The 27,956-nt window shown below is 43.9% G+C and overlaps 2 protein-coding genes across 3 annotated transcripts in view; both read left to right on the top strand.

Moving 5' to 3' along the window:
• The first annotated feature begins 3,042 nt into the window (after positions 1–3,042).
• ifnlr1 (interferon lambda receptor 1) lies at positions 3,043–10,657 on the top strand. Of its 2 annotated transcripts, none has more exons than XM_076160868.1 (7): positions 3,043–3,403; positions 5,174–5,300; positions 6,402–6,574; positions 6,677–6,861; positions 7,039–7,180; positions 8,137–8,267; positions 8,713–10,657. In XM_076160868.1, exons 1-7 carry the CDS (start codon positions 3,361–3,363, stop codon positions 9,679–9,681), a joined length of 1,770 nt encoding a protein of 589 aa, XP_076016983.1. In that variant the 5' UTR covers positions 3,043–3,360; the 3' UTR covers positions 9,682–10,657. The 2 variants fall into 2 exon arrangements, with proteins under 2 accessions (XP_076016983.1, XP_076016984.1); XM_076160869.1 differs by having other exon boundaries at positions 3,044–3,403; positions 8,716–10,656.
• An 8,043-nt stretch (positions 10,658–18,700) lies between these two features.
• The window catches only part of myom3 (myomesin 3), a 43,046-nt gene continuing 33,790 nt past the window's right edge, over positions 18,701–27,956 (top strand). Inside the window, exons 1-3 of the mRNA XM_076160804.1 lie at positions 18,701–18,907; positions 21,951–22,078; positions 26,459–26,554. Of these exons, the coding sequence (XP_076016919.1) occupies positions 21,972–22,078; positions 26,459–26,554 (203 nt within the window). The 5' untranslated portion in view covers positions 18,701–18,907; positions 21,951–21,971. The remainder of the gene's footprint in view (positions 18,908–21,950; positions 22,079–26,458; positions 26,555–27,956) is intronic.

The following is a 27,956-nucleotide window of genomic DNA, read 5'->3' as shown; positions in this document are numbered from 1 at the left end:
TCCGTTTCGCACTGGCTGGTGGACGGTTGACATTCATGTTTATACACAGAAATCGTCACATTCTGGGTACATGAACCATAGCTCAGTAGGGAATAAGCCTCTGAGGTGGATTTTGTGAGGTTTTCAGTCATCTGGTTGCTGGTTTGGGTTAGTTGTGTTGTCTTCAGTGCCTGAAACACTGTGGCATAATAAGTCGTCATAGGGAAACGAGTAGGTGGAGAAATTGTAAAATGATCATTCAACCAGTCTTTTTCTTGCCATTACGTGATTTCTTTACTTTGCAGAAATGAATATGAAACGACTTCATATGTTGGCATGTGATTGTGGCCAGGCATTGAACTGAAGCGTGATTGAATTATGATATATTATCAAATGAATGAATAATGGATTTCTACGAGGGTCATGCAGAATACTGAGTTTGAAATCAGTCAAGTTTACGTAGAGCCCATCTGAATAAATGCTACTTGTCTTTCCCTAAATGAAAACTGGCAAAAATGCTGCAAAGGGATAAAGTATCTTCAAATCAGGGCTGTAAGAAGAGCGTCAGAAAAGAAGACGTGCTCATCGATCCAAGCCGGATGTATTCCGGACGAGATCTTTTGGGAATTCTTGGTCCCAAGTCTCCTCTCCTCCCGGGCTATAAACAGCAGGTGGAATATATAATCCAGCTGCAGGGAGAGAACATGGAGCAACACAGCGTATCCACACGTACGACCCACATATCCACAACTGCAACTCACTCTGAACAGATTTTGTGATTTCAATGCACATGGACGTTGACGGTTTTGCATAATCAAGCCGGGCTGTTGCCATTTCAACCGGAACATCGAGCATATCGCGCGCTCGTCAAACACGGCAAACTACAAGTGGCGTCTGAGGGGAGAAACAACGTGGCGTTTCGAAGGGGGGCGGGCACTGTATTGTTTTGCCGCCAGATGCTGCGGTGTAATGACATTGCTTACAGGACAGTTGTCAAACATCAGACTAATTAAAATCGACCAAATCACTATCTGGATGTGTGTAATTAGGTTTCACTGGCCGCCGTACCTGATGATACACACGCTGTTTGCACCATGGTCTTACACACTGTTTCACTTATGATCTTGATGGTTCAGAGAGTTTATATTGTTCTTGGCCTTTTTTAATCAGAAGCTCGTGAGAAGTCGGAGCTGATTTTGAAAAGTTTCGGAGCTCGACTTCATCTTACGCAGTCTTACGCAGTTTTTTGGCGTATGTATTCATTTACATTACAAACAGCTGAATTTTGTAGAATAGTTATTTATTCTAGGTTTGCTTGTGCAGCCGTGCAGTATGTAGTTCTATATCTATATATCCATCTATATATTGGATATATTTTTAGAGAGTGTGAGAGAGGGAGAGAGAGAGAGAGTTAGTCTTATTTTTGTCAAAGGTTTCACGTTCTTCCATAATTGATGAGCAAGCGGCTGCTCTGCTTTAGTCCTCCACCACCAGATCCTACTTTTCAAATTTTGCAGCTGAAAGTTTGTGAAGGGTTACACTGGGTTCCTCTACAAAAGACGCACAAAATACTGCACTCACTGCTGGCAGGCTCCATCCATCACTCACAAATACAACCTGTTTACAAGCTCGTTGTTGTTTGTGTTCAATTTGATTCTGCCTCTTTGCCACAAAGGGGAAGAAGAAACGGAGGAAAAAGCAGAACATATTTTCATGTTCTGTTTACCCAGAGGAGCGTTTTGAATCTTTGTTTGGCTGACTCGTGTTTCAATGCAGCGTCACTGCAATCCAACCTTTATTTACATTTCAGACATTTAGCTTTCATATCCAGTCCATACAAGGTGGTTAGAGTTTCATGGCAAATAAGTCGGCAAATAAGTCGTCTTCACAAGTTTGACAACTGTGGTGATTTATATGGACTGCGTGTTGCTTTGTGGCAACAGACCGATCCATTGTGCAACTGCTCCGTCCTCGGTTAACTGCTCTTCGATGAGTCCTGTGTGGACACTTGCTCAGCTCTACATGCAAATATGATGTGACGTGATACTAATCATGGAACTGTGAGTCATTTGCTAGTGGAGCTATGATGAACAATGATATTCTTTCTGTACATGTTCAGCACACAGAGAACATCATCTCATTTCTGATGTTCACGTTTTTAAAATCTTGATATGCAGATTTACAAGTAACCATTTTCATTCAGGGGCCTATTCTGTGTGCAAAAACACACTTCTCAATAACTCAGTGCACACTGAGTGATAACAGGAAAAGATTAATGAAGCTCAAGGGAATCTATTTCTTTCTATCTATTTTCTTCAGCTATGTGAGTTTGAACACATATCTAAGCTTTAATACTCATTAAAATGAGGGGAAATGGCAACAACCTTGATATGTCGAGACAAAAACAACTCCAATTGTTCCGCCAAAAACCCGGCTACTCGTGTGGTTTTACCCACAGGACTAAATGTGATGTTTGATCAGATTTGTAACACTGGGAGTTTGAGTGTGAGGCTCTCATGCGCTCCAAGCTGCCAGTCATGGATACCTGTCCTCTTTGTAATGTGGACAATGGTTGTGTTGCTTTGAAACGAGTATGTCTACATTTTTCAGTGGATGCCGTAGATTGATTAACCCGAAAACCCCTTCGAGTAGCAGGTGAGATGTGAACATCGGCACATCTCCCAATAGGGTCTGAATTGCTGTAGTGCGGTTGGAGCCATGAAGACATAGACTTCACCCTTATTTATCATTTGTTCATCTATTTGTTCTTGTAATGACGCTGTGTTGTTTCAGTCTGTGTTTGTACGACACAAACGGTGCCGCAGGTCTCGGTGCTCGTGGGCCCCCTCGCATTCCTTTCGGTTTCTATCCTCCTGGAATATTTCTCGGAAATTGCGACACCACGGCATAACCTGACAAACAAGTACAGGTAGAGAGAGACACAGAGAGAGAGAGAGAGGGATGTGTAGTAGGAATGAGAGAGAGAGAGAGAAATAAAGAGCCTCAGGGCCAATAAGGGGAGGAGGAAGAGGGAAGCGGCAAGAGAAACTGTAAAGGGGTGGAACATACAGTAATGAGAAAAACAGGAACAAAGTGATAACATGTTCCAAAGTTCACCTGTGCACCTGAGAAGCGTCACTTCTCTCCCAGGACACAAGAGAGAGATGGTGAAGGCGCAGAGAGACGCAAACCAGCAGCCTCCTTTTTAATATTATGTAAACCTGCTGACACCAATTGTAGTTTTGCGTTAGAAGTTTTGGGAGATAAGGGAGTTTTACTTTACCTGGAGTGTGTTTCATGCTGTGAAGAGCTCCAAACTTCTGGGCAGCAACATCTCCCAAAGGACTTTGACATGTCTGGCGGCCCACATAGGCAGTGACGATGTGGTCTCTGAAGGTCATCCTCCTCCTCCTGTGCTGCTACGGTGAGTTAAACCCAGCCAAAAACACATCGCCGCTCAGATTTATACCAGCTGATTACAGGCGGTCCGGCATGTAATGGACCATTTTCTTTGCAAAGCAGAACTAATAGGAGAGCTAAATAATAACTCCATTGCAATAAAGCAGAGTAATACATTGACAGAGAGTGATTCAGTCTCATTTGTAATCAAACAGAGTCCCAGAGCAACATGAGGACTCTCGCTCTAAGTGATAGCGATCGATGGAAAATGCAATTTCATTTTAATTTCCCTGTGATGTGTGTATTGACTTTATCGTTGTACAGCTTATAAAAATGGTAATTCTGAGTGGGCTACTCTGTGTATAATTTGCAACCTCGTGTTTTTCACATAACCGATCAGCTGCATGGCTTATCACATCAAAATAAGAACAGAATATGCTTCGGGTGGGTAAAAGCAGACAGATTCGGGGTCAGAATAGCTCTGGATGCAAGAAATCAAGACATCTATGTGGAAGGGGACAAAGAGCAGGCAGTTGTTTCCTGCTATAAAAGATGTAGTCTAGAGTTTCAGAAACGGTGTCCTCATCTCCCTGTTGTCGTGTGTGTGTGTGTGTGTGTGTGTGTGTGTGTGTGTGTGTGTGTGTGTGTGTGTGTGTGTGTGTGTGTGTGTGTGTGTGTGTGTGTGTGTGTGTGTGTGTGTGTGTGTGTGTGTGTGTGTGTGTGTGTGTGTGTGTGTGTGTGTGTGTGTGTGTGTGTGTGTGTGAAGAAGCTGTAGAGTAACGAGAGATGTTGTGTTGCTGTTCTGCAACTTCCTGAAACTTTAGCACAAAAGGTTTGATGGCCATGCAGAGACACTTGACATACGTCAAACATATATGTGATGAGTCATCACTGGGTGTTGAATGTGTCGTTTTAACTGCCGCACCTTTTTTAATTTGTTACTTAAGCGTGAAAGATACAGGGAAACGATTTCTCCATGTGGATCTGGATCTGATGGTGGCCAAGTTGTTGTTACTGGTCCAGATTTGATTGTACTTGGAGTTCACCGCGTTTTGTTGTGGTAGCAAACGGGTTTGCCTACTTTAACCTCTAATTTAGCATAAAGTGAATGAAAATGAAACACTACAACTTTTTAAACATGCCCATGAGATCAGACAGGCAGGGAATTTGGGAACGACCAAGTGTTTTATGTCTGAGCTGAGGGACCAGGTTGGATGAGAACTAAGACGCAGCTTTAGCTTTACTTCCTCCTAGATGAAATCCTTTATCTGGACATGGATCATTTTCTTCACTGAATATAAAGAATACAAATCTCAGCCGCTGACACCTCAACCTTACTGTTATCCTTCTCAAAATCCCTCATTATCGTCCCTGCAGTTTATCAGAGCGGCTCATTGTGGTATAAACCAACTCCCACTGCTGCGCAAATTGCTTCGCACAGCCCCCAATCTGGCACAAAATACAGCATCAAATGTTGTGTAAATTGCAGTTTTACAGTCGAGATCCTTTATCTGCAGTGTGTAAATATATAGATTTGATTTAGTTATTTAGGTTGTAGCTTTTGGACTTGCAGAGAGCTCCAAGCTTTCCAGACTTTAATCTGGATTAATTTTTGGTCGCACATTATGCCGTCCCACAAAGTCTGACTCATAATTTATAGCGACACGTGCATACGAGTCGGTATTAGCGCCCATCGCCTGGATTTGGGGAAAGTGATGCAGAGTTTGTCATGGAGACTATAACGTAATTGCACCCGCACAGATTTACAACTCGTCTCCATCCTCTTCTTCCTCAGCTTGCCTTTCAACCAGCCATAGACGACCATATTTCATCTCCCGGAATTTCCACAACGTGCTCCACTGGGAACCTTTAAAGAGCGTCCACCCCGGGGAGCAGGTCCTCTATACGGTCCAGTACTGCAGGTAAGACCCAGGATGACAGATGATGGATTATAATTATAGGTTTACTTCCATTATCCTCTTCTGCCTTGATGCTCCCATGCACAGAATCATATGGAGGAAAAGGTGAAAGCGGAGAAATGTGTTTGCAAGGGATATAATACATTGAGAACAGACGTTAAACATTGACGTGGAACATCTGTCTATAGAAGAGACCTATCCCGGAAACACTGAGTCTGGAACCAGACACATAAAATCCGAAAATTGTTCAATTCTGTCTTTTTCCTCTTTGTCTCTCTCAATCTCTCTCTTACTCTCTCTCTCTCTCTCTCCCCCGACACTCTGGGAAATGGCTGGCGGCTCTGTCAATTTATTGCTCAAAACCCAGCATGTAGCTGTTGAGGTATATCACGCTCTTGCCTGGATTCGCCGTGACTGCCAGTGGCTCCGGTGCAGCGTTACAGAATAGCTACAGGGCCCTTTCCTGGTCATTAGTATGGGCCTCGCTCTGCTCCCCCTCGGTGGACAGGGACGGGAAGCTTTCGGTCGCTCTCACAGCGTCGTCTTTCCCTCTTTTTTCTTTCTCCCTTTTCACTCAGTCGTCCCCCAACTGTCTAAACAAAGTGGAAATGTCATCTCGTCTAATTACCGTCACGCTCTTCCAGTCAAGTGCCGCCCAGATCCTGTTGACTTCTCTCCCCGCCGTCGTCACCTGGACGCAGACGGAAGCGAGCTTCACTGTGTCGACTCAGTAACTCAAAAGTTGCTTGTCAGACAAAACGCTGACATAGTCTTTCTGAAAAAGAAAACGACCCGGTGGACATGCTCAGAATTTGCTCTTTTGGCTTTGGTAGTTTCTTCGCCATGCAGTGTCACGGTAACAGAGATAAAGTACATCTTATCTACTGTGAATTATTATTTTGGCCAGTCAAGACAAACATTTATGTGAAACTTGAACCCGAGCACCCTTTTGTAGAAGTGTTTTGAGATGCAAGAAGATTGAATACACTAGGCTAAGAACTTTTCAATCAACCGTCATGTATCAGTGAACTTGCAGTAACAACCTGGCTGTTAATAAAATTTTGGTGTTGCTTCTTCATCACGCTGTTTTCCCGCTCATTCCAGTGATGCAACGAAGCAGCTGTACCAGCCAAAGGCGGAGTGTACGAACATCACCACCCAGTCCTGTGACCTGACTGCAGAGACGCCGTCGGTGACGTACGTTCGCTACATGGCACAAGTCCTCGCCAACGGCCGTGGTCATGGCCGCACCATCGCATTCAAACCCATAGCAGATAGTAAGAGGCTTGATTGATGATTGATAGTTTTTTCAATGTCTCCCTGTGTCCATACCAAACATCTCCTTCTCTCTCCCCACGCTGCTTCCTGCGTCTCTGCAGCTGTGCTCGGTCAACCCAAAGTGTCCATACACTCGACGGTGTCGTCCCTGCAAGTGAATGTCACTTTGCCTTTGGGACCACACAACATTTCCATCGCAGACATTTTCAACAGCACCAAAAGTCACCTGTCCAAACCTTTGACTGAATACTTCTTATACATCACCCATCCAAAGTGGGCTGCACAGGTGTGTATCCTGACAGAACGTCACACACACATTCAATCACACTCTCACGTGACGTTACTCACGCTTACTCTCACTGTATTCTGATTCGTCAAGGTTGTTGTTGGTGTTATCGCCTAACATTTATGCATTTGTGTTTCTGTTCAGTCATCATCTGTGTGACCCTCTGTGTCTGCGCAGGTCAATAAGAGCACAAGCGGCCAGTTCGACATCAAGTTGAAGAACAATGACACAAAGTACTGCGGCTACGTGGTCTACAAGCCCAACTTTGAGCACGGTCGCCCCCTCAGTGAGAACAGCTCCTTCTGCTTCATGCTGCAAGGTGAGGAAACCTCTCACTCAGTGTGTCACACACCCATCTGCTCATTGTTGTAGAGCAACAAAAGCGTTAAATGTAGAGATGAAGAGAACATTATGCCAATTTGATGTGTGGGTGCATGTAGCATTAATTTATGTGATGGTTATAACAGGCAAGTCTTGTTTAACCGTTTGGATCATCATTGTCTTCTTGTCTCTATGAATCGTTATTTCTGGAGGGGAAAACATCTCAAAATCTAATTTAAAAGAATTCCAAAAATAATTTGCCAACGCTCTTTCCAAGGCCCCATTTTTCTGCCAGTCTGTGATCAAAGTAAAAATCAATGAAAAATAACTTGCCCATATTGAAAGTCCTTGTAGTGATTGAACAAGTTTTCACCAAAGCGGAATTGTGCGATTGAGCATGACGGGAAGTATTCAAGCATCCGCCTGTAGGAATGGAAATGCCAGAATGAAGACGCACCGCAGTGTCTTTGCCCACATCAAAGCCATCCTGTCGGTAATCGCTGACGCTCGGAAACCATGAAATGTTCAGTAATCAATCTGGACGCGGAAATATAGCATCAAAGGGAAAATACTCAACTATGCCAATTACCAATCCTCCTCTATTTGTAAGATAAAATGTAGAATGTACTGGTGCACTCTTGAATAGTGAACCTTGAGAGCACTTCCAGGGTAAACATGCGGTCACGAGATAACATCATTAATAAATCTGTCTCTGTCTTCACCTCAAGGTTCTGCTCTATTGTAAAACTTTAAGATAAGGGCACTTCCTGGTGAGCGGGTCGCTGACGGCACTACCAGTAACACTCTTTCCACAGCCTCGGAGAACGTTTACAGCAGGCGTGCCTATGCTTGTTTGTCACTGTGAGGGAATTCCAGAGCCGTCTGTCAAACTATCACTACGGCCTTTCCAGTTTTGGACCATGTGGTATCTAACGCCGACTCTCTCTCCCGTAGATCCCCCCCGGAATCTTTTGCCGTGGCTCCTCATGGGCGCTTGTTTCCTGGCAGTCTTGGCCTTAACATCAGTGGTGTGTATGTGCTGCTACGTAAGGGGCGGGAAGGAGAAGAGCGCGCCGATCTCATTGGTAAGCCTGCCACCCAACCTACCAACCTGATGTGTGATTTCCTTTATCCGTGCGAGTAGTGGTGACAAGGAAATGTTGCTCGACCAGAAATTCAAGCATTTGCGTAGGCGTACCACATGCCTGAGTGACTCTTGTTTGGATGAAGTTACTCATTCATTTCCCATCACTCATGTTCCCTTAGTGGTTCTCAATACTGGCCTTCATGTACCATATTATTTTCCGTATTTATTTTATCACTCTACACTCCATTTACACTTCTCATTGAAATATACACGTTAATGTTTCATCCCATCTTCCTTAATATTCCATGTTCTGCTTATCGTATCAAATGTAATATAAGCTGCATTCATATGTAGCATGATTTACTCCTTTACTTGCTCCATCTATGGAATCCAGTCAGTTATGTTATCAGACTTTAACGGCTCAGTGTTCTTTGTCTTCAAAGCAGGTGGCCACATTCAGCATCCCGCCCTCAGTGTCGCAGCCTCCAGATAAGAATATCTGCATTTCCAAGGCAGAGTTTTGTTCTCAAACAGACCAAACGGTTTACAGCACCATCCGAGTGAAGCCAAGCGTCCCGTCGGTTACACTTGGAGGTTATTCCCCGCAGGATACCGTTCCGGCCCCACCAGGCGGCTTTCACTCCTCCAATGGTGCGCACAGTTCAGCATCGTGCCAGGACACCAGCATGCAGTCGTTGGCGAGCTATGCACAAGTCCACATACCTGCTGACGAGGAGGACAATTTTCAGCAGGATGCAGATGAAGAAAGTGATGGTGTTGATCTATCGTTGCCCCCTGTGCCGGGCCAGTCGAGGTGGGATCAGGGTGATACAAAGCTGGCCTCGTACAGCGCGCCGCAATTACCTGACTTGAACTGCAACAAAGCAGGTCCACTGCTGTTGAACACAGTGCGGGACCCCAACGGACAGCTGATGTTACCCACATTATTTATTGAATTGCAGAACAGCACAGTTTCCCCCTCTGACCAAGAGGGGAAATCCCTTTTATCGGACCTGATGGACCCCAGGAAGGGGCCACCCTCATTGTCATCCCTGCACAGCCTGGAGGACTCGGGGTGGTCGGACTCTGGGTGCGATCAGAGCACTGGAAACACCCCGACTCAGCTTTACTGCAATTCCCACTTTTCCTCGACTCAGCCTCTGCTTCCCAGTTTCCACGTAGGATCTGGGAGCACAGGATCCACTGATGAAACACTTGGTCCAGGTTACAAACAGAACTGGATGCCTGCCATATATTTTGGAAAAGCACCTGGGAATTCTTTGGAACACGGGAGGACGAACCCACACTGGACATGGACTGATCCAAAGAAGCAGGAAGAGGCGGAAGAGGAGACGGAGGTGACGGCAAGCCACAATCTTCTGGGAGGTTGGATGGTTCACATTCAGGAATGATTGCCACCGCGTAATCTCCCCAGCATGAAACTGACTGTTGTTTCATATGTGTCTTGTACATCTCAGTCAGGAGGTTTGGATGTTAATGTATAACCAAATGAATCTGTTTGATGTAGCTGAGGATGGAGCGAGCAGCTCTGATTCTCCTCTTATTTATACTGGATTATACAAACTGTGGTCCTTTCTGAACATTTCATGGGCAGATCTGCTTCTTATTTATAAATCCACAATTGTAAATTGTTAAAGTGGATATTCAGACTTATATACATCGTCAAAGCTTCATTGGTACTTGAAAACATTGAATAATGACCTTTAAGTTCTCAACCAATAGAACCACTCAAGGTGTCATGGAAGAGTAAGTTCTGACTTTTAAACTGTGTTCACGTGTGATTTTAAATCACTCGATTGTTTTGTATCAGTAAAAAAAATAGAATAAACAACGCTGATATCTCCACATCCGTCACTTTGCAGTACACAGATTTGCTGAACAAGTTGTGCACCTGTGCCATCACTATGACAACCAAATATATTACGCTCCCTAAATACACACACACAACCTGGTCACTTGCTAATTACAATGTAGACAGTGAACCGTGAAGATTAGATGTAAAAGCAAATGTGTTTGCCCCAAAGCAAGACACAAAGTCCACCCTTCTGTGACATTTTCTAGCATGTTTGAAATGAGATTATAATGAGATTATAATGAGATTATAATGGCAGAAATTTGGCTCGATAGAATATATTCTTCTCCATACATGTGCTTGTATTTGAATGTAATTGTGATGCATGAGATGGTTGGAATGCGTCTGTACATAAAACAATCACAATCACAAACAATGTGATGTCTTCTTGTTTATGAGGTTCATGAACTCATTAAGTCGTCCCGATTGTTTGCTGTACTTTCTGTATATGAAAACAAAGTGTGTCAAATATATTGGAGGGTGAGGTCAGAGTGCAACTTGAGCCACACTGATAACAGCCAGGACTGTGTGCAAACATTAATACACACTCATAAATTGGGAACAATGTGATTCAAATCACGTATGGCCTCGATGTTCAGTGTGACCGTTCTCACCCTCCTGCCGCTCCATCACAAAAGGCTTAGTCACTCACCTCTGTCGCCGAGTCTCCAGGTGAAATGTTACTCAAATATGCCAGACTAATATACTGCCACACATTAAACATTACATAGGGCTGAACTCAGACAGGCCGTGATGCGGCTGCATTGTGGACTCGGGCAATAAAGAGGCCGCACGAGCTGTCTAAAGATCCAAAGTGCAGCTCAGTGGCCTGTTCTGCGGTTGCCAGGTATGTTGTGAGTCAACAAATACAGTGTGTAACGCGTTTGTTTTCAGCTGCACCTACCTGGCAGCAAATTCTATAAAGAGATTAGAAATGACAAAACTACTGGTAAAAACAACATTCATCACTTGATTGAATGGCATGGGTTCAAGGACATTCTGCAGCTTTCTATTTTGATTTAGAGGTCTATTTTTTTTAATTTTGGTCTATTTTGTTCTTCAATGTCCCAACAGAAAATATTGATTTGACTTTTATTTGCTTTCACTCTTCCTTGCTGCAGCACTGCCATGCACACTTATTTAAAACGCACTTCTTTGTGCCAGTGTTCAGATGGGTCATTTGTGGCGAGCCTGAACTGTCAACACTCACTCACAAAAGCCAGCCTGGCCACGCCCCCTGGTGGACAGCATGGACGCTGGGCTGCTACAAATGCGGTGACTTTTAAATAAAAGCTTAATTTAAACAAAATTTGACTTCAATATAATCTAAAGAATTCTTAGGATAACTGTTTGTTTTTTTGTCTTCAAGTTTGGTAAACTTGCGTAAAATATATTGCAGTGTTGTGATGAAAAATGTCAAAGATTGAAAGTGCACAACTCAAAAAAAAAAACAACTCTTACTTTGAAGGTGAGTGAGCTCAGGATGATTGATGCAGGTTGAGTCCAAGAGCCAGTGTGATGGATGGACCCAAGAGTTCCCACATATATCCTGGCATGTTGCAAGATAGAGAGAGTTACAAAAATGGTTCCCTTTTATGTGCAACACGACTATCGAGTATGTAGAAGAACAAAATGCTATTGAATGCCACTGTAATGGAATGTCTGGGCATCAGCCTACAGGGACATACTGAGAGAGCAGTACAGCTGCAGTTAATTCAGAACACCTCTGCTCCAGTCCTCACTCAGACCAAGACAGTAGCTCATATTACTCCAGTTCTCAGATCTTTACACCGGCCCCCTGTCTGTCAGTCAAAGAATTAATACTACTGTTGGTTTATAAAGCACTGAAATAGAATTTTCAATGAAGCGTGCAGACCTCATCAAGTCACCATCGTCTAGGACAGGTCTGCTTTCTTTTTTAGTCCTGGGTCACTTGGTGCCCCAGGAAAAGCTACATTTTAGACCTAACCCTCATCTTTCTTGGTGTTAAGTAATTTATGACATCATAGTATGATATCTGGCTGGCTAGATCTGCTAGGATACTCCTGTGTGTTGCTGGCTCAGGTTAGCTGAGCACACAGACGCAGACTGGATTGTTAAACTGAACGAGTGAGGCGTTACGTTGTGTTTGCATGTGTGTCTGCGTTGGGCATAAACTGATGCCAGGAGATCTGACAATGCATCGCCTCTTTGGCAACTTGGGACTGAGAATGAGCTTGTGTGTGTAAAACACACTACACCGTGCCAGCGCTGCACACAAGCACACACTTGCACCTCTGTGTGTTCTCAGAGCCATGCTGCTATGCTGCCCCTATGCATTTGTAGCCCTAGGCAATTATAGTGTGCATAACACAAGGACCACTTCTGAGCTCAGGGTCTAACTTAACATGGAGAGACAGTGTTCAGTTGTTATGCACCACATATCTGGACCAAACTCCCAGAAAACTGCAGCTCTGCTGCAACTTTCAGCTCTTCTAAACCAAGGCTTTTCAAATCAAGGTTTTCCGCTGCCTTTCATTAAATTTTTTTTTTCATTTCTTGGACTGCAGTGTTACTTTTATTCAGGAGTTTTATACCTTATTGTGCCTATGTAAAGCGCTTTGAATTGCCTCTGTGCTCAAAGTACAATATAAATAAAGGTGCCTTGCCTTGCGTGTACGATTGTTTCTGTTGGACTGTCCCTTTAAATCGCTTGTGAAAGGATTAAAAATAATATTCTCTTGAAAATAGTCAGTGGCTTTGGTATCCTCGCAGGGAGTTTACCTGCATTACAGAATTCAGGTTGTTTCCTTTCCGAGTTGCAAAACAGTTTTCTCATTTAGCTGCCCTGCTGGCAATCTGCCCGACATGGAGAAGAAATAAAAAGCTTACCTGCATCTCTGGGAAGCAGTCCAAAAGATATTATTAGCCCCTTGGGGATCTTGGGTTTAATACTCATTGTGTGCACCTTTATGAAACTCCTACACAAAGCCCTGATGTAAAAGCATATGTGTAAGGCTAAGCCTGAACTATATGCAGGGCGGACAACATCAAATAATATTAAATTTGCCTGAACCAATATTACAAAATGACTCATCGAATATCAGTTACATGCAATGTTAAAGACAATGGTAAGTCTGCAATTATGTTAGTTTGACACAAAGAATAGTCAAGCAGGGTCATTTCCATCACCTTGGTTATGTGTAAAATCTCCCTAAATGTCAAACCAAATGGCGTCTGTTAAAGCGCAGACATACTACACATACCAGCCCAAATCCATTACAATGTCACTATACAAAATAACTTGGCTTTGGATGTGGCCAACATTAACATTAGGCCAACCGTTGGCTAGAAATGTGCCGTTAGCTGCTAACATAAGCGCTGTGGTAGCAACTGATGTTAGATTAGCTGTTAGCATAATGGTTATTAACTTCCAGAGATCATTGCACGATTGTACTTGTGCTGTGTGCTGCTTATATGATTACTCTCTGTTTTATTGTTCCTATTTTTGTCACATATCACAACCTGCTCATTACTTGCTGATGGTAGATTCAGTTCAGTTCAGTGAGGTCTTTTACATTTATTTTACCGTCAAAGTCTTTTAGAGTGACTATTACATGACAAGGCCATTTTACTCAATGTGAGGGTCGTGTTCTATGCAGAGGGTCAGTCAGTAAGAATATGTTCTATGTTGCATTGCAGATCTCCGCTGTGTTCTTTGACCCCATTTTCATCAAAGCTTGCATCTCTCAACAAACACTTCTTTGCTTCTGCTGGAGAGCGAGTCAGCTGTCCTGCCCTTGACGCAGGATCGGGCTGCGTGCTCACAGTATGGCTGAAAGAGAAGAAGGAGGGAAAGTAAGCAGAGAAAGGGATGATTGAACTGTAGAGGGGTGCTGGAGCTGGAGCTGGCAATGTACCAGCGCAGTTCGACGACTATGGGGGGAGTTGGGTGATGTAATGAATATGTGGAACGAATGTTGTGAGTGGGAGTAAGACAGAAGTAGAGGGAGAACTGGATTACAAAGTCGGGGGGTCTTTGGTAAAGCACCTTCTAAGAGCATCAAACTGCACCTAAGATGGCAAAGAGAAGCAAACCAAGGGGACAAGAGAGGATTCTAACTCGTAGCAAATCGCCCCGACAACACTGCAGAGAAGAGAAGGAGTGGGAGTGGAGGAAAGTGTCATCTCGTCTGTCTTTTCTTTGGCCAGGCGTCTAAAGAAACAGCCTTTGCCGTTCTGACAGGCTCTTTTCTTTCTGCCTTTGCTTCGTCTTTGTCCTCTTTAAATTCCCCCCAAGTCGTGAGAAGATTGCAAACGAAATTGTGGGCGAAACCATCTTTCAGTGCCGCGGGCAGGATAGAACTTCAGACTCGGGGACAGTAGTTTGGATGAACCCAGTGCTACTGCACAAATAGAATTTCAATCACAGTGGAGGACGTGCGCCTGGTCCCGATCAATGAATATATTGATGCACCGAGAGTTTTGGTCACTTAAGTCATTTAAAGTAGTGAAAGCGCATCGGAGGCAACTAGGGCCAACCTTCACACAGGAAATGCCTATTTCAGTCACTGTCAGCAAAGTAAAAGCCACTTTGAGGTGTGAACGTGACTCTTTTCCTTCTCCAGAACTAGTTTGACAAAAAGGGCTGTTAGTATCTATGACAGGGATGTAGAGCATCATTAACACATATAATGCAAGAAACTTGTTGATGTTGATCTGACAGACTATTTAATGGCACCTAGTGTGGTTGAACTCTGAAAACATGCTGAAACTGGTCCTTCCCGTGTACACTTTGCATGTTCTCGTTGATTTCCTCCAGGTGCTGTGAGTTACCTTGCCATCAAGGTGGGCAGTTGGAGGAGGAGTTCCAATGGGTCAAAGGCAGAGGACGAATTTACCCACAGGGCTCAATAACTTGCAGCCTAAAGTTTAGGAGCAGAGGGTCGATTCAGGCTGTGCTGACTCAACCTTGAGCCCAGGGATTGTACATTTTATGCAGCAGAACATCACTCTCTACTTTGAGTCTTTTACTTTGCATACAGTAAGCGATATGGAGCAGCCCTTCCTCGCTCGCCCGCATGAAAAGGCACCTTCCTCTCAGAACAAATTGCTTGATGGATTGAAGTCTGCATGTAATTGAATGCAATCACTTTGTCCCCCTCCCTTTCCTCTCTTGCATTCTAATGAGCTCTTAATGGGCCCTTGATTAGAAAAAGGCATGAAAACAGCTGTCAAGGCTGGCCAGGAAATGATGGATCATCAAGGAGAATTTGCTGTCCATTAAGGTCTATTCTGGGCCCAATCACCAGCAGGAGAGGAGATGAAGAGAAAGATAAGTAATATTTAGTTTCCGCCCAGACAAATCCCTGAGGGGTAATGATTGAGTCTTAATACTGTCTGATGGTGGCTGAGCATTAGAAAGAGCCGAGTCCAGAGCTTCTTAAATCTATTACGCTGCTTCCTCACATAGCCACTGCCAGTGAAAGGGTTGGCAGCGGAGTCACGTCGCTATCTAAGGAGGTGGGAACGGAGCCGTGTTGGGCAACGCCACAGAAAGTCATGCGTCACTCACTGTTGCTCCATGACTACAATAGGTGTTTGTGTAAGGGTGATGTCAATTGGTAGCAATGCTCGTGGCTGTGATTGTACGCCATGAAGAATACTCCCACTGACCTATTGCATCAAAACATGTTTATATTTGCACGGCCAAAAATAAGCATGGCTGACGCAAGGACGAATCCGGAGGAAGATAAGAAAACAGATTAGATAGAAAGACAGGTTATGTTTATTAATAGAAGAGAGAAACTTACGATGTTACAGCTGGATGAAAACAAAGATCCTTAATGTCTGTTGATGTGACATCTGTTATCCCTTCCTTGCCTCTGGCTTATGCTGCTGCATATGTAGCATAAATATGATCTTCCAACCCAGAGAAACATCAGTCAGTTCACATAAATAAAACCAAATGAATCCGTCCACTAAAACAAAACCACCAGTTATGTTAACAGTAGTACAATAAACTACAGTGGTGGAAGAAGTACACAAATCCTAAACAATGAAAGAATGAAGAAAGTGTTCACTGTGTCTGTCAGTGAGGTGAATTATTCATGTATGCATTAGAATCTCCCCTGATTCAATACTTCCATGGTCGAGTTGCTTAAACACAATCGTCCTTTACCCCTTTCACTTCAGCATTCAACTCAAAAAGGAGAACTTGCAACAAGAGGTACACCTGTTCTTGCATTCATGCTTGCCTACTTATCAGCTTTTGCTCATCATTAATGCACATAAAAGCAAAGGGCAAACATGAATTGTGAATAAGCTTAAATTATGAATAAAACATGATGAGTCGACCTTCGCGTGCGGCTAATTCCTGAACATATTTCACCTGGTACGCATGCACACTTATCACTATTATTGTGCTTCAGCTACTTTGATAAAGTGCAGACAATTTGATTTGCATAAGTGGTCCAAATTAATCAGGTGCTAAACTGGGGGAAGTTGCTTGTGCTATGCATTTGTGCATATTAATATTTAGTGCAAATCCCCTGTTAGAACAAGCAAATTAATCCTGTAGTCTGTTATAGTAAAAGCATGAGAACATAACATTTTATACCTGATTGGATCTCAATAAAGCTCCATTGAAATTTTGTGTAGCTGTTGATGAGATTTGGAAAATGTTCATGAATTCTGAATATTAAACTATTTCTCTTAGATACCAAAATTGTAATTCTTGAAAATTCCTCATCACATTCTAAGAGGTTTGTTTCATCTTTCATCCCAGTGTACATAACTTTATCTTTAAATTCAGCTCATTTAAAACAGGCTGTTTTTTTGGCTGTTGGTTGGTTGATCACTGGAAGCTTCAATAATGTCTTGTTTTTCTTCTCTTTTATATTGTCAGGATGGATGTTTGGCATATGAATGAGGCAACAAGACTCAGTTCCTCTCCTCAGGGCGTTTCTATGTAGGAAGCTGACAGTCTGAATAACTTGCCAGGAAAATCGAGGCTAACTATTTTAAGGAAGGGTAATAATCTAATACTTATGCTGCTTGATAAGATTAGTTTCCTTGGCGAAGAAAAAGGATCGATGACTGAATCGCATTAAAACCAGATTTTTCCTGAATTCCTACTTTGCTAAAAACCTCACGTGTGCACAACAGCGCCCCTTATAGGAAATCTGAGGAGTCTTAATAACTTGGGCGGCTCTGTCTGGGCGGTTATTCTTAGTTTGAGCGCCTCAGTTGTCACTGGTGAGTGACGAGTGGAGCCGGTGTGGCAGCGCGGCCTGTATTGTCTGCTCATATTCCAGAAGCAGGTGTGGTCGCTAAAAGCTTATAAATAAACCCTCATCCTTGCACACAATGCTGCGGCCTTGAACGATGCTTTCACTTCTGGCAGCCTTGTGTGCTTTCAGTAGACCCCTGCCCACACACACACCACTCCTACGCGCACGTACAAGCATGCACACACTCAAAATCATACAAGCATAACTACACTGTTAATTAAATATAGTCTGTCGTGTTTCCTAAAGTTTTTTAGATGGAGGGCGAATCAAAAACAAAACTTTTCAGACGTACTTGAGCCACTCCTAACTCTCTCTCACACAACACACACACACACACACACACACACTGTACAATCTTAATGAACTGAGCTCGATGGAGTGTCCTGTTTAATGAGACAGATCAGTGGACACATTCTAGGAACTAATCAAAAATCACTGTAAGAAAAAAAGAAAGCGATGAAGAGAATAGGAGGAAGGAGAAGACAAAGACGAGGGGAAGGGGGGTTTGGCTCAAAGACCAGGCCGTTAAAGGATTAACGGCAGAGCGGGATGCAAGACGGAGCTGAGCAGACATTCTGATGGGCACGGCTCAGGTGCTGCTTCAGCCATTATGAACCTTTCCCTTTTTTAATGTCTCGTCCAAGGCCGGATTTTTAATAAGGATGAAACAGACGAGTCCCAGACTGAGCGCAGTATGTAATATTCAATCGCCGACACTGAGCTCGGCTTAACAGCTCCAATCCATCCTGCCCTCTGTCCTCTCTCCTCCTCATCCTCCTCTCACCTTTCCTCTCTGCCCCTTCGTCCCCCTCCTCCCTCACCCGCCACCTTCAATTTTGTTGCCTTTGTACCCAGGTGGTGTATTGCTGAGACGGCCAAAATAAATATATATTTCTGCTTTGTGACGGATATTGAGCAGACATTTGTAGTTCCAGCTCAGCCGCTCGCTCGCTCTCTGGAGGCCGTCCCAGCTGTTCCTCTCAGCTGCTCAGGTCACTCGGTCTGGTCTGTCTTATTGTTTAGGGAGTTATTGTGTCATCTTCTAGCTGCTTGTCTGCAGAGCTGCCTGTAAATCGATCTTGCCGATGGCGAACTGTGTGGTTGTGTGTGGAAGTGGTTTACTGGAATCTACAAAGCTGTGTGTGTGTCCTAGCTGCAGTGTAAAGTTTAGTTTACGTGTTGTGTATGTACCGGGGATGTGTCAGCGGTCTATATTTACCAACTTAAGAATGAGAAAGCATTGTGTTGTCCACATACTTGGCACTGGAGGACACTTTGTCCCCTGGGGTCACCCTCACCCCGCAAGCAGCTGCAGCCGAGAGGAGAAAGTGAGGCAGAGAGACAGACGACAGAGCTGATACAGAGAGGTGAGACGAGAGGCCAGATCGCTTGGGTGAGACGGGAATTGAAGAGAGACAGGAAGGACAAGCCGTGTCTGAAAGATCTTGCTGTCCAGAGACCCAGTGGACATCACCTGTTCCTCTAAAGACAAGTGTGAGTGGGATTTTACCTTCAATCTGCATCATTCACTCTTTGTGTTGGCTTCCATTCAGTCAAGGCCACGTATTGATGCTTTAAATGTGAACATGCAAAAGAGACGAGTCGTCGCGGAAATGCTGATCTTCGTTCGTCAGTCACCTCTTTTATGACGTCGATCTCATTCGCCATCACACTGACGCTGGAGCTAACTGACGAGCTCGTCCTCTGATTGATCGATCAGCCTGTTGTCTTACTCGCTGCTGCCTGATCAGGTGTGGAGTGGAGAGGCGTCTCATTGTGGCTGTCAGATGGGCAGACTTAGTATTGATTCTATTTTCTTTGTTTGTCGTTGTTTGTGGTTTTTTTCACCCACTCCTGAATCCGGCCCGAGCCACAGTCAGCTACAGTGTGTGTGTGTGTGTGTGTGTGTGTGTGTGTGTGTGTGTGCGTGTGTGTGTGTGTGTGTGTCCACGTCTCAAAGGATGAAGCATAAGCAGATAAATGAAGGACACAGTTAGCTGGAGTGAGCAGTGTGGAGGGTCATACATATACAGTATATAATGACATAATGAGATGTAATCTTCAACACATGATGATTATTATCATTAGGCCTCTGAAGGTCTGATGGGTTTTAGAAGTCTTATCAAATGTGCCAGGGCAGATTGTGTTTGTAGGTGTTGATGCATTTATAGTGAGCACATGTGATCTCATAAATGATAAGCTTGCTCATCCAAACAAATAAACAATATATGAACAGCATTAACTAACAGTAACAGTAACAGCTTCAAATAGAAACAGCTGGAAAGAAACATGAATATTTAAGATCATTAAAATAGATAAAGCAGAAGTAAAAATTGAGGGATGTGATGATAATTCAATCCAGACAGCAGGAGGGTGTGATGTGTTTGATGACTTTAATGTTATGGTCAGAAGCAGCGGTGCACGTGGTTTATGTGAACTACGACATCGATTTTGTTTAAGTTTACATTTGATTCCTCCCCGCAGGGCAGTTTGTGCATTTAACCCCTCCTGACTATCAGGAGCAGCAGGGGAGCGACTGAGTCTGGAGCAGCAGCATTAGCCTGACACGTTGTTGATGTTGATCATTAGCGTCTGGTTGTACTGTATGTGTTCAAACCTCATTTTATAGCTTCCCTGCATTTCTAACCAATGAGCAGCATTCTTATGAGACTTTTGTATGTAGATGTTCTTTGGTTCAGGTTAAATGTTCCTGTGTGGACTCAAACCAATCACGGCTAATTGCAAACAGGCTAAGCTAAGCGTGTGCCTATTAGCAGAGTGTTGACAGTTGAATAAAACACTTTTACGGTGCATTTAAATAAAACTTTGAATGATGTTTCTGCCTTTGTGTAGTCAGAGAGGTTTCTTTAGTCCTGCCATCTCTCATGAGACTCTTTTCTTGTTTCTTCAGCTTGTTAAACTCAATAACGATCTCCTCCTTCGACGGCCTCGGTAGATGTAGCTTTTAATTATTCTCCTGAGATGACAGAGAGGAAGCTCCTGTCCCGCTCACACAATACTTCCTCCATTCAGTAAGCAGCATAACAAATCATGCGTCTCCTTGTTCCCTTGCTGCTTCCTTTAAGAGAGAAAGATGTGGGATTTCACGTTTCATGTCACTGAGTGAAAACTGCACACTGTGGAAAAGAGCAGAGCTTTGCTTCCCCTCTCAGCGGGGGGACCTTAGATCCAGACCCACACCAATGGAGGCGGATCAATTTTTATGTGCCTGGGGTCGACCTTCCACTAACAATGTTCCAACAATAAGCCGCAAAAAGGCACCTGGAGAATCAGCTGCCCCGCCCCTTGCCCATTAGCCCGCCGGCTAACGTGCTGTTACTTCCCCCCGTGTAACTGAAGGAGATGAGAGGGAATAACACATTAGAGCTGTTTATGGTGCTAACACAGGTGGCTGCTGGTGGGAGCGGGTGAATGAAGCTATCACTCAACCGCAACCTGATTCTGTTTGTTGGGTGCGCTGTGCATTCATTTCCCCAGAGCAGCTTCATGATTAATGACTGGCATGATGCGGGCAGCAACACGGAGGACCTCGACTGATGAATTATTACTGGCAAGATGGACCAGAAAGGGGGCGATTCATTCGACAAAGGACTGCAACGAACCAGTCTCCACACCTACACCGGTCCCATGAGACTCCAGTATGAGGAATAGACAACACTCACACACCCAGTAGAAGCAACTTCAAGATTCACCAATAAGATCTCTAACAACCGAACAAAATAACAACTGTCAGAAAATAAGTGTTGGCACAGTGAAGCGCATGAGGTCACGTTGGCAGGTTCTTCAAATTAAAACTTTTAAACAGGGCCGCACATTAACTGAAGCAGCCTGTTTTAAATTGTGCGCTATTGAATTTGTGGTACTAACTTAGCTCTCCAAAGTGCGTAAGTGACATTTTGGATCGAAACCCTCTTGCGTGGGTTGTTTGTTGCTCCCGCTCTGCAAATGGAAGTCTGAAGGTCGCCGTGGAGGTTTTGATTGATGATCTTCTTTTGATCCAGGCTGTAATTGCGGCAGACATTGATTCAGGAGCGTTAGGTTATGAATAGCATTCCGCTCCGGCATTCTCGTGTACTTTGGTTTGTGAATCCCGAGACGCATTGAGATGTGAGAAGATTTGTGTCCCATTTGATGGCGCTAATCTATCAGGGAGTTAAATGGTGCGTACGCTTAGTGACCCCTTTGAGCTCAATTACAAATCTCTGAGGGCGAGGCCGAGCACCGATTTATTATTCTGCACCGCGGTGATATGGAACAGCAACGGTCATTACTTCACGACTTCAGCTATCATGCAACTCTAAGCTTCCTAATCAATAGCACAATACAAATAGCGGTGCCACTTAGTGTCCTCTGAGTGAAGTGGACATTCATTTGGCTTTGGTACCACTTGGCAGATAAGGACGTCTGTTGAATGCCTACAAAATTAATGGACTCGTGTCAAGGCCAAAGCTCCCGGTCGACTCCCGCCTCCTGTTTTCACCCTCCTCCCACCCTCTCTGCTACCGTCCGTCCACAGGTACCGGTTGAAGGGGTTGCCATGGAGACCAGGACGGTGACGCGGCAAGAGCAGGGGGAGCAGTCGTCCAAGATGTCTCACGGCGTGGAACTGTCCTCCCAGATCAAGAAGAAGACTTTCACTTCCAGGTGCAAACACACACACACAGTAGGACACAGTATGGTGGCCGCAGCTCTTTTCACATAGTAACATAAAATCGAATCCAGCTGAGTTCTGTTCTTTCAGAGGCCTCAGGTGACCGATGACCTAAATTGCCCATAAAAACATAATAACCATAATACTGTGTTTGTATTTGCTTGATGGGGTTTATCTTTTATATTCAAACATATTCATATCCACAAATCCTCCCGTGTCAATCTTAGTAGTAGTTATAGTATAGAAAACATGACATTTTAGTCTAGAAAATGCATGAAAAATTGGATTTAGTCTACCTATCTCGCTTCATAAGGTGATTTTTAGAGACGACAAGTTTTTTTTGCTGTAGGTAAAATGTGGATATTCTATACATCATCATAAATAAATGCCTCTATGGCATATCTGACTACAGCTACAGCCACACATACAATCATTTCTCTGCGTCATGAGAATTATTATGTCACATTCTGATTTATAGCTGCTGATGTGTTTTGTTTGTGTGCGTGTGTGTGTGTGTGTGTGGTTGAAGAGATGAGCTGGTTATTCTGAACTGAGTGAAACGTCGCATTCATGGAAAGTACAGAACAGCCTGAAGTGCTCGCGGCTGCCAGTAAATCCAGGGTTTCATTGTACAGAAACACAAAGTTTAGACAGTCTCCATTCTAGGGAAGTGTGGCTTTATTGAGCCTCTGCTTAGGTTATTGCTGTTCATAGAAAAGTCCTTCATAGCCTGTACACACACACGTGCTCACACACACACAGAAACCCAGAAGCAGAGATGGTAGCCAATAGATTAATATTTCATGTTGTTCCTCAGTGTTTCCATGTATCTCTATGAGTCAATAAGTACATGGATGTTCGTGCGTTCTATAGTTCAATGAAATCAGTTCAATTGCTAGTTTGAGGGATTTACTCCCACACACACACACACCTTAAATTAAAGTGCTCATTCAGCAGATTTTACTTAGTTGGCAGCTCCATTAATCAACCTTTCCCTCTTCCTCCTTGGACTTTATATGAAGTGAGTCCACCACTACTACAATTATATTAAGAGTCTGTAGTTGTAGAAAGGGTAGATGTCAAACTACTCAGTCCAGGTTACGTGTGCACTGTAGCGCCCACTCATTACTTATGAGTGGACGCATATGTTTACTAGGTGCCTTTCAGAACTTCCAAAACTATTGTTCTTGCTCTGCACCTTTGTAATAAAAACGTCCTAGCTTTTGTCTCAGCTCCATGATTTATGATTTATGTAAGTCCGAGAAGCATTTTGTAAAACAAATATTTGCTGTATAGAATGCTGAATGGCTGCGGCCCCAATGACTCAGGGATTAGAGTCAATGGTGAAGTGGTTCATACTACTTTGGTGTGTTCAAGTGCTTCTCGGAAAAAACAACCTCAACAAGGCAAATATAAACACTGAGGTGCAGCAGATCAGAATACAGCTTTGTTTCTTTAAGATGTTTACTATTTATTGGAACAAACACTATTTTATCAAAGCCCAACAAGGTGAAAGGGTTGTGTTACAGGTCACAACTGGTAAACTCATGTTGCATCATGAATCCTGAGTTTTCATCTTGTAAATTCGACGTTGCTGGTATTTGCTAATTTCCCATACCGCCTTAATGCAGCACTATTATCTGTGCAGCTGATACTCTGGAACAGCTGGTCACCAACAATGCCACCTACAGTCCTTTGAAGCAATAACAGGCACACTAAGGATTCATTTGAGCTGTAATAGGGATCAGCCAGACGTCACCCGGGTAGGCTCAAGTCAAATTTACCTTCATTTTCTCCGGCCCCGTGCTGCACCCATTATTAAATTAAGCTAACCTGTGGGTCTGTGATCTACATTTCTGAAGAAAGGGAATTGGACCCATTTCTTTCCTCAGGGATGATGAAAATAAGCAATTATTCCATCAAGCTTAGCTGGGCTGAACTTAGAGGTCATGTCTCCCTATGTGAGGGAGGAGGGGAGCAGGTGCTGTGTGAGTATTGGACACCCACAAAGGGAGTATATCTGTGTATCCGTGTTAGATTGAGTCACGCAGCCCCTGGGTGCGTTTCAGCAACAAAGCCTAATGAAACTAATGAAAGGTTTCTTCCACATCATGTAGGTTTAATCTTCGTGCTTGATGTTTACCAGCTACTCCTTTTTTCAACTTCTTTTTCTCTTTTCATTTCCCCCCTATGAGTTGAAGCAAGTTAATATTTTAAGGAAGTGTGTTTTATGCAACCATATCAATATGCTGCCTCTGTCCCCCTGTACGCAGCACTACTTCCTTCAGCAATACTTTTTTCTTCCCTGTTTGTTTACTTGGGTGCGTGCACGCGTGTGTGTGTTCCTGTTCATATGCGTCCCTGTGAGTATGTGTGTTCCCATGCGTGTACATCTGAGGGCTGTACTTGAGAGGTACTGCCCAGCCGCAGGCTCGGCGCTACATTATTCAACGGCCTGGGCCTCGCAGCGTGCGCTCAAAGGGAAGCTAAACAAAGGAGAAGAGAAAAATAAGACGGCAAAAGCAGAAGTTGTTCTCTGAACGCGGTGAAAGGGGGAAATCTACCTGTTGACAAACCAAAGAAAAGGAGAAGTTGTGTGAATTTGCATTATTTGTAAGAAGGCTTTTTAAAAGCTGTGCCAGAGGCTACACATTAGGTGTAACGGTAGCTTGCGGTTATGTAATGCTCACCCGGGTGAACATGCTGACTTTAGGTTTTCCATTCTAGTTTTGCATTTATCCTTTAACATGGTTACCTCAGACTCGTGCAGAGGTGTAAATATAGACTTCAGTCTTGGACGTATCGCCTGGTTGTGGTTGTAGTCGCAGTGTTAAATGCTGTGAAGACCTTTGTGGCTAAAAGGAGAACAAACATCATTCTCTATCCTCTCAGCTTCATTGTCTCAGATGACCTTGTCCCTAACAACACAGGCCCCTCTGCTGTTGTTTACAGGGACACACAAAGGAAAGGTCAGCTCAGTTTACTGGCTCTGCTTTAAATGGAGAGCTCATGCTTCAGTATTGGCTTACACATGTTGTCCCTGTGTGTGTGTGGTGTGTCTATGTGTCTGTGTTTATGTGCCCTTCATCAAGATCATGTATTTGATTTCCCAATTTATCAGCCTGATTCTGATTTCGAAGCAAGTCCCCAGGGCCTTCATACCTCATTAAGTCATCTCATGCACACAAACAGCTCCATCTTCACTTCAAGACTCCCAACTGCTCAAAATGAACACGAACGATTACAAATCTATCATCTATCATTCTAATCTAAACTGATTCACCTGTTGGGTGAAATCCAAAAGCTGTTACACATAACAAACCATTGTTACACGACAATCACTCGTATCTTCTCCATCAGTTGGTGTTCATCCGTGGCCCTGGTTCCTCTTGATTATGTAACCTCCCGACAGACAATAGCCTGCGTGTGTTCGTGGAAAAGAGGAACCGCTGACAGAGTCGAAGCAGCTGATGATGGTCATCAGATATCTGGCACTTGAGGGAGAACAGTTCATCTGCTGCAGCGATTGGCCAGCAGCATGAGGGCAGCACCCCCACATGGGAGACGACAAGGAAAATGATGCTTTGGCTGTAACTAATATGTTGATCTTTGGCTCGGGTGGATTTGTTTTTATGAGGAAAAGGCAGAATCTGCACTTTCCACTACAAGATATGAGGGAAACTGTGTGTGTGTGTGTGTGTGTGTGTGTGTGTGTGATAACAGAGTAGGGAGAAATCCACACTCTGAGCCTCCACATGGTTTAGCGTGCAGCTTACCCTGAACACACACACACACTGTGACAGTGTTAGTGCAGTGCCGACATAATACACACAATATTTCTAAGGGAGCTCGTCTGTCATGGATTCGCGTGTCTTTGCCTCTTGTGCCGTTCTGTTTGGTTTTAGTCTTTCATTGTTGACCCCGCTCATTCTTCACAGGAGACAGAGGCGACAGATAGCAGCTTTCTGTTTGGAGATAAGATAAGAGTTGCCAGTTTTCTGCTAAATCCCCGGAGTGCTTGAATAAATGAAACGCTGTGCATATTATGTTTGTGAGCGCTGATGAATGGCCCCCTTTTGCTTCTCAGACAGAGAAGAGGAAAGCCACCGCTGCTTTCTAGAGGATGAGGAGAATCGAGGCCTGATGAACGTCAGATTGGATAATATACCGTAATCCGTGACAAACTTGTTTAATAGGAAGTGCTGATATGAACAATCAGGCCCTCCATTAACCGAACGGTGCACCACTGTGGATAATGGTGCGGGGGAAAATATTTATTTCTCAACATTTCACCTTTGTTATTCAATCATGTGTGTGATATCTTCCATTAATCACGCCTGTTTTTCTTCCCTAATGTCGCGCTAATGTAACAGCGACGAGGACGCCTCCTACGCTGACTTCTATCCCATCATCCCCGGCGACGTGATGTCTGTCAAAGAGATCCTGGATTTCCCTCCCAACCCCACATGGTGAGTCATAAGATGTTAGGATGGGATGTTAAAGGGGGCATGTGGAGCTTTATGATGAACATTTTCCCTCATGTCAAATGTGGTAAAAACAAACACATTGGTGCTATTTTACTTTACTCACCGTGTACATTTCTGGCATGTTTACGTCAACATGTAACACATTTGAGTTGGCGTGCCGACACGCCTGCTCAAACACACACATGTACTGTATGCCTTGACTTTTCCAAAAATATCCTGTGTTCACTCAGTGTACTCAGTGATGCTGCAGCAATTGACAGCATAAGGGAATCAATGTTTTTATTAACATGAAAGGGAAAGTGGATTTGTTTTTATCCAGAACAGCATTTCAATGACAATCTTTCATTGTACATCAAGTGTGTGTGACTGCTGCAATCTAAATGTCAAAAATAATTTAAACCAGGCTAAAGTTGCATGCTGGGTAATGGCCAACGATCCCAGCTACAAAAAAATGTCACCCGACATCGGGAAATGCAAATCTCTGCCACCTGCAGCTCTCAGTCACAACGGGCCACATTTCCTTTCAGCGTTTGGTTTTGTCCTCTGGATAAGTCGTCCGTGGTTATTGCAGTCGTTTTGTGGCTTCTTGTATTCATGCTAAAGGCTCCACTTCTCTGCAGAGGTCTTTCCTTCCTAGATGAGCTGTGCTTGGCATAAAACTCAGTAGGATTCTTTATCTCCTCTTGATTTGAGAAAGCAGAACGGGTCAAGTTTCGCTGGCGCTTTGCCCTGCCAGCTATCGCAGCACGAGAACTGTGTCTCTGCCTCGGCCTTTTGTGCCCACAAACAACAGAAATCAGTTTTCCTTCTTTGCTCTCAAATGTTCCAAAGAGGCCAGCTGGGGACTCGTGGTGTCACTTTCTATCTTGGGGACGTCCTGCAACCAGTAAGTCAGACTGAATTAAATCATACTGAATAAGCTTGTTTGTTTGTATTGATGGGGAAGAGAAAAGAGCTGAGGAGCGTCGGATCGGATTAAAGCTCTGAGGCCAGTCAGGACTATTCACAAACATTAAAGCAGACATGTTTTATGCTTTGAAATGGGATGCTGAACTTGACACTGACAGAAATGCATCCAGTAAGAGAAATCCATAGAGTCTAAACTACCCAGAAAGCCTCAGTTCTGGTTTAATTCTTTATTCCACAACATCTTTACTTGTAACTCATGTGGTCAGACGCGGCACAGCGCTCGTGCTAACACTAGCTAGGAACAGTGCTAGCTTTCTAACCATCTAGCTGTTTCCACTGATTCTGTCTGAAAATAATGTATGACACTTGTATCAAGGACATCAGCTGTTACAGGCCTGCAAGCTTCAATTACTGACGTCCTTGTCATGCCATCTGTGCCTTCACATAACAGACGGGATTTGTCAACCTCGCTCAT

The sequence above is a fragment of the Genypterus blacodes genome, unplaced genomic scaffold, assembly GCF_046128005.1.
Source record: "Genypterus blacodes isolate CSIRO-AG114 ecotype Tasmania unplaced genomic scaffold, CSIRO-AGI_Gbla_v1 ptg000107l_1, whole genome shotgun sequence".
Lineage (NCBI taxonomy): Eukaryota > Metazoa > Chordata > Actinopteri > Ophidiiformes > Ophidiidae > Genypterus > Genypterus blacodes.
Note: the sequence above shows the minus strand (reverse complement) of the source record. Positions and strands in the feature narration are given on the sequence as shown.

Excerpts from the sequence above, each read along its gene's own strand:
- ifnlr1 (XM_076160868.1), top strand. The coding sequence starts at position 3,361 with ATGTGGTCTCTGAAGGTCATCCTCCTCCTCCTGTGCTGCTACG. Across the intron at positions 6,575-6,676 it reads ATTCAAACCCATAGCAGATA|CTGTGCTCGGTCAACCCAAA; the intron begins GTAAGAGGCTTG and ends GCGTCTCTGCAG. Across the intron at positions 8,268-8,712 it reads AGAGCGCGCCGATCTCATTG|CAGGTGGCCACATTCAGCAT; the intron begins GTAAGCCTGCCA and ends TTGTCTTCAAAG.